The sequence below is a fragment of the Brassica napus genome, chromosome A2 (genome assembly GCF_020379485.1).
Source record: "Brassica napus cultivar Da-Ae chromosome A2, Da-Ae, whole genome shotgun sequence".
Classification (NCBI taxonomy): Eukaryota; Viridiplantae; Streptophyta; class Magnoliopsida; order Brassicales; family Brassicaceae; genus Brassica; species Brassica napus.
This window is the reverse complement of record NC_063435.1, coordinates 2,811,467-2,822,677: the sequence shown is the minus strand read 5'-3', so window position 1 is coordinate 2,822,677 and position 11,211 is coordinate 2,811,467. Positions and strand designations below refer to the sequence as shown.

At 31.6% G+C, this 11,211-nt stretch overlaps 1 protein-coding gene across 2 annotated transcripts; it reads left to right on the top strand.

Annotated features, from left to right (window-relative positions):
• Window positions 1-5,981: 5,981 nt before the first annotated feature.
• On the top strand, window positions 5,982-8,275 carry LOC106431451 (adenylate isopentenyltransferase 5, chloroplastic). Of its 2 annotated transcripts, none has more exons than XM_013872258.3 (2): window positions 5,982-6,515; window positions 6,637-8,275. In XM_013872258.3, the coding sequence occupies exon 2, from the start codon at window positions 6,656-6,658 to the stop codon at window positions 7,649-7,651; it is 996 nt and encodes a 331-aa protein (XP_013727712.1). In that variant the 5' UTR covers window positions 5,982-6,515; window positions 6,637-6,655; the 3' UTR covers window positions 7,652-8,275. The 2 variants fall into 2 exon arrangements, with proteins under 2 accessions (XP_013727712.1, XP_013727711.1); XM_013872257.3 differs by having other exon boundaries at window positions 5,983-6,515; window positions 6,640-8,275.
• Window positions 8,276-11,211: the final 2,936 nt, after the last annotated feature.

Sequence of the window (11,211 nt, the reverse complement as noted above, 5' to 3'; positions counted from 1 at the left end):
ATATCAGCATATGCAGCTCAAATAATAAATACATGCATTTGTGATTCTATGCATACGTGCAGTTTAAATGACAGAAATAATAACGACGACTAACTAACTATAACTACCTAGAATTTTATTTTCCAATAGAAAATAATTATGATGATTTTGAAGTGACTTATAAACATAAAACCGATAGGATAAATAGTCAATTCAAATTATACGTCAAAAATTACATCAAAGAAAATCTAATACTCCATATAAGTATGGTTCAACTCTATTTAGTATTAAAGGTTTGGGAAACAATTGATCGAAAAAGCTTACGTGGACAATATCATAGTAAGCTGTGGGTTAGATATCTGTCGACAACCATCTGGTTCTATTAGATAATTTGATCTCTAGCAAAAAACATCTGGTAGTTTCTGTTTTTATAATGTCTCCAACAAATTACAATGTCTGATTCAAATTTCATTATAAAAACAGAAACTACCATCACGACAACACATTTGTTAATTTAAGTCTTGTTCGTTTGCATGTCGTAGCTATCTATGACTATGACTTCCATTACTGTTGCAGGTTCCTGCGATTTACAATATATGGCTGTGATCTATGATAAATTATTGTTCGTTTTACTGTTGCATAAAAATTAGTTTTTAGTTTTGAAAACACGATTTGAGACTGGCTGCACGATCACGACGAAACAAACAATAATCTACGATTTGCGAACAACGTTATAGTTGTGGGATCGATCGTGCGACAGCAAAACAAACAACTACAGAGTAGCTGCCCTAGGTATATGCGGGGAAGCATGAGCTTCCAGTCCTATTTTTGTCCTCGTAAATTCTTCATTAGAGCAGTTAGTTTAAGGTTTTAAATTGCTGGACTGAGTAGTTCGACTATAGCTAGCCACCATTTTTTCATCACGAAACAAGTTCAAATTTTATCTTTTTTGCTTCCAGCTCATAATTTTTCCGGACCAGACCTGAAACTACAATTTGAAATTGTTTCTAGTCGCAAGTTGCAAATCACAGGTCAATAACACATAAATGAACAGTATCCCACTATTGTGGACTGTTCACCTTTAGTATTGTTTAATATCTAATAGTTAATGACACATGAAATTTTGTTATTAATATATAGTGATAATCTGGCAGTGATATTGTTATAAAAATACTGACCCAAGAAGAGTGTTTAATTTACCATTTAAAACGTCTACGATGATCAACAGATATAAAATGCATAAAACCCGATCCATGGTTGGTTATTTTGTATCTTTCAAAAATAAAAGCCCTAGGGAAAATCTATCCAATGAAACTATGAAAGCATTCATTGAAGTACGAAGGGGAGTATAAATGCTACCTGCGTCCGAATCTAACCATGTCCGTAATGTATATTACATCGAAGTCCATTATCGAATACTCTTTATCCTTTTTTTTAACACCTATCGAATACTATCAAATCCAAAATAATGGGTGTAATTTACATTTTACAAGAGTGAAGAGAGAGAGTGTGATTCTGAATGCAACTGTGTGGTTGATTAATCATTTGCAAGTGACTACACATGTATAAAAGCCCTCTTTATGCTCCAAAATGATGCTATCTTTATTCAAAACATCACAATCTCACCTTCTCAACGTATCGTTTTTTTTAGCCAAAATATCATTTTTAATTTAAATACTAAACATATATATTAAAAGGATATTAGAAGGTGAGATTGTGAATTAATCACTATCGACCAAACTTCTTGCATCGTGCGACGCACCTGACACTTTGTAAGCTATATCGCTAATCTGGCTAGTTTTGGCTAAATTCTGACCCTTCTCAATTCCATTTTTGTGACAGAAGTTATATAGGGACTGGCTAGCTAGCTAAGCCCAAAACCAATCCGATTCAATTATTGTTTTAAATTTTGGAATTTAAAAACAAAAGGTTAAACATATTGTCTTCTTAATCATTTAATTTTCATTATAATATTAAAAGTCGTGACACACATTTTATAATTAATAAGCCAAACGAGCGCATATGTTAACTGATACTTTTGGTTTTCAATCTTTTGCTCAAAATACAGGTTTATTTATTGTGTGCCAAAAGCAGGCTTATCCCTTACGTTGTGTTATTCATCTATACCCCCAAAGAATTGTTTCATGGTATAGTCTAAAAGTCAACCAGGTTTGTAGATTGGTTACTATCTAAACCATCTACAATTTTTGAACCATGTATCTAGTTTTTTTTTTCTTCATCTATTTTTAGTACTTTTGTTCGCAAATGTATTAGAGTTCTAGTTGAGCTTCCTCAGGAAAATCTAATAATTACAATTTCTTTTTCACTCTGTTCATATATTTATTAATTGATTTGTCTGCTTATAGCTTTGTATGTGTATTTATTCTTATGTCTTTATAGGCCCAAATGGGTTCCAAAATATGTTATAAAATATTGAGAAACCTTATCTCCACTTTGGACCATGATAACATTTTTAAATTTTTGAAGGGCACTCTATTAAATATTTTTAACAAATTTATTCTGTTTTATAATATTTTGATAATATTACTACTGTAGAACGGAATCATATTTCGTTTTTATTTCTACAATAATAACGATTTATAGTAAGTCCTTAGCATTGGCCCCTACCAAAGAAGAAAAACTAAAAATTAGGGAAAAGAAAAAGAAAATTCCGAGAGAATATGAAGTTATCAATGTCAAGTCAAACGTCAAATGTCAAATGTCAAATCTATGCTTCTTATTTATCGAGTGTACGGACACCTTTTCTTGCGGAAAATAGGTAACCTAGTTAGCATGTCTAAGATTTTAATAGTATAAATAAAGAACAATCGGGATGTAACTTGTGTAACAGGTAAAGATGGTTGGTTTGAAACAATATTAAGATTAAAATCGTAAATCATGAATTATATATATACAGAAAAATTAACTAATTTATACTCATTAATTTAAATAAAAATATCACTGGTTATTTTTTTTGGCTTTTTAGCATAATACTTCAGTTAAATCAAGTTCTGTATAAAATGAAAGTAGAGCATTTTTTGTTATTTCATCAGCTATGTGATAAAATATTTTGAATTGATTAGACATTTCAGTTTTATTTATATAGAAACATAGTTTTTCATTTTATCTGAAAACATTTAAATGCTTTTGTAATTAACTTTCAATTTGATATGTGCGGTTTATTTACAGTTCATGGCTTTTATTTTAAGTTGTTTTATATCTTAAATAATTTAAGTTTACCAGTTTTTGAAATAAAGTTTAAACCATTTTCGCAACTCACTTTCAATACTTCAGCAATCTATATTAGCGATTGTATTGTAATATCAATCGATCTTTAGTGAGTTATCAAGGCATCGAACACTTCTGTTTTCAAAGAAAGCAAATTCCATTGCTCGTAGCTTTGTTGAAAATAAAGAGATCCCCCGAAAATTGGTGTCACCTCATGGTTGCTACTTTTCATATGATGCCATGGTGAACGATTAAATATAGACCCATAACACATAACATGAATTAAAATCAATTAAAATAACATAAAGATACAAGTTATGCGAACATAAATTTAAATCATAAGTTTTTTTTGTAAAGAGGAACCCATCAGCGATGTCTTTTAGTTTAAGTTGACTATTAACATTTTGTACTTTTAATAATTAATTTTGTAACGACACCATCATTTTTTGACCTTATACTAATTAAAATGAATATATGTTTCTTATGATATACAATAATTGCTTAACAAAAGCTATATATTATATATCATTCTCCAAATCAGCTACACTTCTGTCTCGAATGATACAATTTGTGTCATTTTTCCCCGGTCAACCGATTTAAATTTATTTAAAAAGTCTATCTCAACCCTACGTCAACCCTATTTCGACCATACATTCATTTAGAATATGTTTTTATATTTCGATAAAGGGCTTTTTTCATTTAGAATAACTAGTGCAATATATCCTTTAATTGCTTTAACACTATGCCTATTTATACTTTTTAGTGTAACATAAAATTGCATATATATTATAACGCACGTGTGAGTTGCAAACAATATAAAAATGTATGAGCATAATTATATAACCAAGCTTCTATTTTTGCAAACCATATAATTAATTTATTATAATTTTTCCTTTTTATATAGTTTTTTGGTAGTTATATTCTGTACTGGTCAGTTAAACATGAAAAGCAATTAGTTCAGACTAATCTTCTGTACTATTGCACATCAACCATCTAATTTTGTTATATGTTACTTTCTATATTCTCCATAGTGGTGACCCACGTGAGCCGTGGGGGTTTCTTCGGGTTAACAAAACTCGACGAGGCTAATAGCCTATCAAATCTCATAGACTGACCTTAGAAGAGTTTTGGTTGGTCTTGAGGCCGTATGAAATTTAATATTTTTATGCCATATTGTTTATAGAACAAGCGTGCATACAATTACAATTTTTTTTGAATTCGATAAATGTTATTCTTGAATTGAACGACATAATACATCATCAGTTTTATCATTAGAGGTTAAGCCAATATGATATCTTAATTTATTCGCTTCACTAAACGTCCAATCAATATAAATTTAGTCCAACCACTAACTTGATTTCATCATATAATCTTTTTTTTTGTCTAATGATAAAAAAATCTCATCATAAAAGCAAGCTATAAATTTTATATGATTAATTTCTCTTATCAAGATAGATGTATAAGATTATTTAGGAGTGTTAGTGATCTTTTCTGGATGTCCAATACAATTGTTGGTTTAGTAACATTTTAGCCTATATATATAGTGTAAATCTGACAACAAAGAAAGAAATATATGAACAAGTTTGCAAAATAGTATTATACGATTTTATTCATTTTTGGCTAACATTCAGTTTTTTTTACAAAACACATCTTCAGATTAAAAAACTTTTAAAGCACAAAATCTTAGTATTACAGGCTGTTTCAGTTAGGATGATTACTTTTTAACGATAGAAAAAAATACTCATACTAGACATGAAATGCTATAGATGTGGCTTGCTTCCACTATAGAGCAACTCCAATGTAAAATTCATTTTTTCTTCCAAAGTGGAGTAATTCTATAATATAATAAATTTATTTCTATTCATCAAAGCATATTTAATGGTTATTTTATTTTTCATTCTAAAAATAATTTTTTTTTTAAAATATGTTTCAATAGTACTCTTTTCATCATTCTATAATTGAACGAAAAATGAACACACTCTATAAATAGAATATTATTGGAGTATAACTCAACTCTATTATAAAATTACTTTATTTTGAAAGAAAATATAAGGAATAATTGGAAATGATCGTATAGAATAGAAATTGGAGTAAAAGATTAGAGCACTTGTTACTTCAAACTCTATTTTAGAGTAAAATGGATTAGGGTTAGAGATTCTCTAAACACCCATTTTATGTATAGGTTGAGCATTTTAATTAAGAAGAGTTAGTGGCAATTAACAAATAAAACTAATTATTGTGCTCGGGAATAATTAAGCGAAATAGCAAAAGGCTTAAAACCGAAAGCCAAAAAACAAAAAAAAAAACTTCGAGACCTTAATTTATTCGATTGGCTCAGAAATCGCATCACCAATTTAATTTTAGTTGATTCCACTAACTTCAAAATCAATTTTCTATGTTTGTATGCTCCGATCAAACATGCGAGGGAATTAGACCATTTTGTTATAGTATATGTTAACTAATTCAAAAAAATATGAATAACAGTTGATGCGTTCATACCAATGATCACTAAAATTCTAACCGTGTCACTTTAATAACGAATCATAATCAATCTAATATAAAAAGTAGATTAGTCGAATCTATTATCAGTAAGTTTTGAGATAAAAAGTTTAACAAAAATTTGTATATGATATTAGAGCCTATATTCATCTGAAAGATCATATCCAATCCAACTACAATAAGCTAATTTTTTTTTTTATCTTGATCAGATATATAAGGAATGTTGCAAGAAAAAACGTAAAATATATAGTAAAGTATTTAAATTACCTAATTTAAACAACTCATTAACTTTGACTCTAACTATGACAATTAACAACCACGCTTAAGTTGTAGTATTGGTAACCATTGAATTTGATCAGTGACCAAATTTAGTGTATAGGTGCTGCGGATATAAAAAAGATCTGCGGATTCTGATTAGTCCGAAACTTCCGTGGTAATAAAAAAAGGATGTGCTTATATATCTAATCATTATGTGTCAAGACACAAGTGTCTGTAAAATATACAATAAACAAAATGAACAGCAACGTCGCTTAACACACCCCGAGACAGCTATAAATTCCAAGTCCCGATCTTTCCTCCACAACATATGCTCGTTGAGAGCAACAAAATACTTTCCTTGAGAGCAGCATATGTTACTAAATATTTATCACAACCTGAGCTAGAATCTTGAAACTTGCCTTCTCCCCCACATTTCATTTGAAGTTATTTCCATTTCCTAATTAATTAGAGAGGTTGATTACAATAAGAAAATATTGTTTATATCGATTGACAGGGAAGAGACAGTGCTCCGGGAAACAAGCCACTTCAAGGTTAGTAGTATTATCCGGGAACGGTGTCTCTGTCTTTGAACTTAAACGAATCTATTGCATGTTCTTATGTTTTTAATTAGATCTGTCTTAAACAACTATTTATATATAATAATTAATCCAGCAGGGGAATTTTTATAAGAATGAAGCCATGCATGACGGCTCTAAGACAAGCGATTCCACCATTGTTGAACTTCAAAGAGATATCCACCGGTTTGAACATGGTCGACGTTCCCTATTTCCGGCGAAAGGACAAGGTTGTTTTCGTCATGGGAGCAACCGGAACCGGCAAATCCCGTCTCGCCATCGACCTTGCCACTCGTTTTCCGGCGGAGATCGTAAATTCCGACAAGATCCAAGTCTACAAAGGTCTAGACATCGTGACCAACAAAGTCACTCCGGAGGAAAGCCTCGGCGTCCCTCACCACCTCCTCGGCACCGTGGAAGACACTCACGAGGATTTCACCGCGGAGGATTTTCAGCGGGAAGCAATCAGAGCCGTTAAATCGATCGTGGAGAGAGACCGTGTCCCGATCATAGCAGGTGGTTCTAATTCTTACATAGAAGCTTTGGTCAACAACTGCGTTGACTTCCGGTTAAGGTACAACTGTTGCTTCTTGTGGGTTGATGTTGATAAACCGGTTTTGCATTCGTTTGTCTCGGAGCGAGTCGATAAAATGGTTGAGATGGGACTCGTCGACGAGGTTCGCCGCATCTTTGATCCGACGTCAGATGATTACTCCACCGGAATCCGAAGAGCGATCGGAGTTCCCGAGCTAGACGAGTTTCTCCGAGCAGAACTGCTAAATTACCCGACGTCGAAGCTTCTGGAGACGGCGATCAAGAAAATCAAGGATAGTAACTGCTTGCTTGCGTCTCGTCAGTATCAGAAGATTCAGAGGCTTTATAAGCAGTGGAAGTGGAACATGCACCGCCTAGACGCGACGGAGGTTTTTCTCCGGCGAGGAGAAGAAGCTGACGACGCTTGGGAAGACAAGGTGGCTCGCCCTAGCGCACTCGCCGTCGACCGGTTCCTCAATTACAGCGAAGATCACCATTTGGAAGGCGCTGATATACTCCTACCGGAGATATCCGTCGTTCCGCCGTTTCCAGCCGCCGTGGCAGCGATTTCGCGGTGAAAAAGAAAGAACATAACAAGAACCGAACAATCTATATGCTGAAAAAAAGAGAGGGAAGTTCAAGAAATAAAAGAGACAAAATAATGCCACGTGGTGATATTGGTTAAAAAATAGTTACGATAATGCCACGTCGCAAGATGGGTCGCTGTCGGAGCAGATGACCTTTATGTTACTTATTGTTAGAAGTGTGTTGCGGTTAACGGAATCAGTTTTGAGTGGATGCTGACAGGTTTCCCTTTTGTTCCGGTATGGTACTTACCTAGGATGTGGTGCGGTTTAGTGTACGGTTACACGGTGGATTAGGTTAGAGTTATCAGTTTAGAGTCTTAAGACAACCAGATGTCGTTGGTCAACGCGGTTTTGTTGAACATGGACCCCATTTTTGACGGCGGGTTGCCGTCCGATATGTGTTAGGTCTTCTAAGATGTGGTTAAATAATTCAATCAAACGGTTGTGAAGTGATTATTATTAGTAGTTTATAAAGGATCTCTGTTGTGAAGTGATTATTATTAGTAGTAGTTCATAATAATTCTGGCGGGTTGCTGATGAAATCCATGCTGGATAAGACGTATGTAAATTTCTAAATTGCGATTATGTTAACAAATTATAAATGAATTTACATCATCAGTTTTTGTCCAACGAGAACAAGAACAAGAGGATATATATATATATATATATATATATATATATATATATATATATTTTAAGAGATTGCCCACTGGCCACTACCCACCACCCACCGCCATGCACCCCTTGTCCATCTCAAACAAACAAGCATGTACTCCCATTTGTAATACTTCAAGAGTGTGATTTTTCATTTCAATTTGGTAAATCATATGTCAATTACAAAGCAACATGTATGGTGTGTATTCATACACTTTGTTATGAATGTTTTAAGAGTTCTTTCGTGTTTACGTTATGTATTAGGAGATATGAGATAAATTGCTGAATAATGTTGGTTTAATGACACCTTATTAAATATGACTTGAAAGAGACAATATTCATGCTTTAGCAGTTGCATGAATTAAAACTCAAACATGAAAAATGTTAGTTCTGCTAACGACAAATATAGTTTAAGAATACGCGTGAGTACATTACTCTACCAATATACAAAGTATTATTTGTTATTTTTTCATAACTATATTGCGTTTGTTAGACAGTATTAATATCGTAAGTTTATAATAATTGGACCAAAATGTGCGATGGATGTCAAAAACTATTCCCATTAGGCAAGTTGTTTAAAATTTTGGAACGCCTCTATTATTAGCTCTGTCTACACGTTAGATGTATTCGAGCCACAACCCACAAGCTGTTTTCATAGCATAATATATATTCCAATATTTAAATTATTACTTAACGTATCTTACAAATCAATGCGTGTCGTCAAAGGATAACAACTCAATATCAGGTGAATCCATGTGTGTATTCTGTATATGGTTTATTTTAGTTGAAGTGATATATTAAATAACTCAGTTTTGTTTAAGTTAAAGCCATCACCACTGCTGGTATTTGTTAGAGTATCTAACCATTAACAGAAAAAGAAAGAGAATAAGACATGGGAAACTGTAAAAGAAAGAAAAATCATTAGAAACTACTAGACTACTTGTACAATTGTGACCGATTCAAGGTTCTGATTTAATTAATATTATAATAATATTAAAGTTAAATAATTAAACTATGTGAAGAATATTTCACCATCAAAGTAACATATATTCATTTTATGTACTTTTATATCAGTCACTAGAGCCATGCTTTGTATGAATTATTTATTGAATAATAATTTGAAAGATGCATGCATTAGTCCGTCTAGTCTCATCAACTTTTAAAATTTAGGGACAAAGTTATGGGCTACATATGGTTAATTAATGGTTAACTATCTTTATTAGAGAAGTTGTTAATCTTTATTCTCATTTGGTATTGGTTGAAGTATGCAGTTATCGTGTAATTATGAAAAATCAAGGTGAATTTAGGCATGCTAAAATAGCGAGGACAAATCTTAACCATTGACCAGTTCAAGAGCTTTTTAATGGACAAGAGGACTAGTGAAAATTAATATATGGATGCATGCATTTCCGATATATTAAATATAGAGTTATACAATAGTCACTAAGTACCTTTTTAACATAAAAATAAACACTGGATTAAAACATTTCTATCGTTACTGAAATTGACAAATATGTGGGTATGCATATTTTGAGTGGATCAGTTTGATCTCTTACCAACTCTAAACAGATGTTAGTATGTAATATTTTGTGAGTCCAAAAATATTTAGTCATTCTTTTTTATATATTCATGATCAAATGAATTCATAAGTTTTGATATGATTTGAAGAAAATCGAACAAAAATTTAATTGTATGACTAAGTCATTGAAATTTTTTAGAATGAATAAATTTACTATACGTATAAGTATTTAATTTGGCTTTTAACTTTTAAGGTTAACTGATTTACTTTTTATAGACACACAGGTTATAATGAAAATCTTACCGAATATATAAGTATTTTTTATTTTTATATTAATGATTTATCATTGTAAGATACATCGGTTATATGAAAATGAAATTCGATTTAATATAACATAAGATAAATGTTATATAAAATATTTGTTATAGCAAGAAGAACCTAATCTAAATACTAATATTTGTTCCAAAAAATTCCAATAAACCATATCTAATTTCAGTTTCCTATCTCCGAAGATTTTTCCTTAATTCTAAATTGTTCAAGATTTTATTTGCCAACCAATATCTTGCAAGATTTTTTTCTCCCTAGTTGTTAGATTCTATATACATTGAACGTACATTTTCCTCTTCTGTTAGTTATGAATTCCCCGTATAAAATTAAAAAGTGATAAAGAGCAAAGTTTGCTGATATATTAAAAGGATTTCTAAGTGTTTCTATCGTCCACAGAATATATTAAGAACTTAGAATAACCTTAAAGTTGTTAGATATTACAATCAAACCATTAACTTGAGTGTACTTACTAGACAATAGTTGACATAAAAAAGTTGAAACCAACAAGAATTCTTTACAAATATCAAACAAAACAGTTTTTAAAACTGAAAATAACATCATTAGTTACTACAATTTGATATTTTAGGCTGGTGCAAACTGTGCAATTGATTACCTACTCATAAACTAAAGTGTAGATAGCTTTTTTTAACGCATTACACAACTCGAGAACTTGGACTATGGAAGATAACCAAACTCTACACGACATACAATAAAGCATAAACAATTGATGTACAAAAACATCTAAAATAAACTGACAGCAATCTTAATATTTAGACCAAAAAAATTGAGAGCAAACTTACAAAAAATTAGAATGCTTCAAAACAAAATTCCTAGCAACACCATAACTTGAGAGATAGTAACTTTAAATTGTGATATTGATACCCAATCCACACTTCAAAATATCCTTAAAACAAAATTCGTTGCATTTTTAAATCATAAACGAACCACTACACAAGATAGCAAAACGGTTATAAATATGGACATACACCTTCATTAAACGTTTGGAGAGGAAACACTCCTTAAGGAGAGGTGCATGATAAAACAGATCACT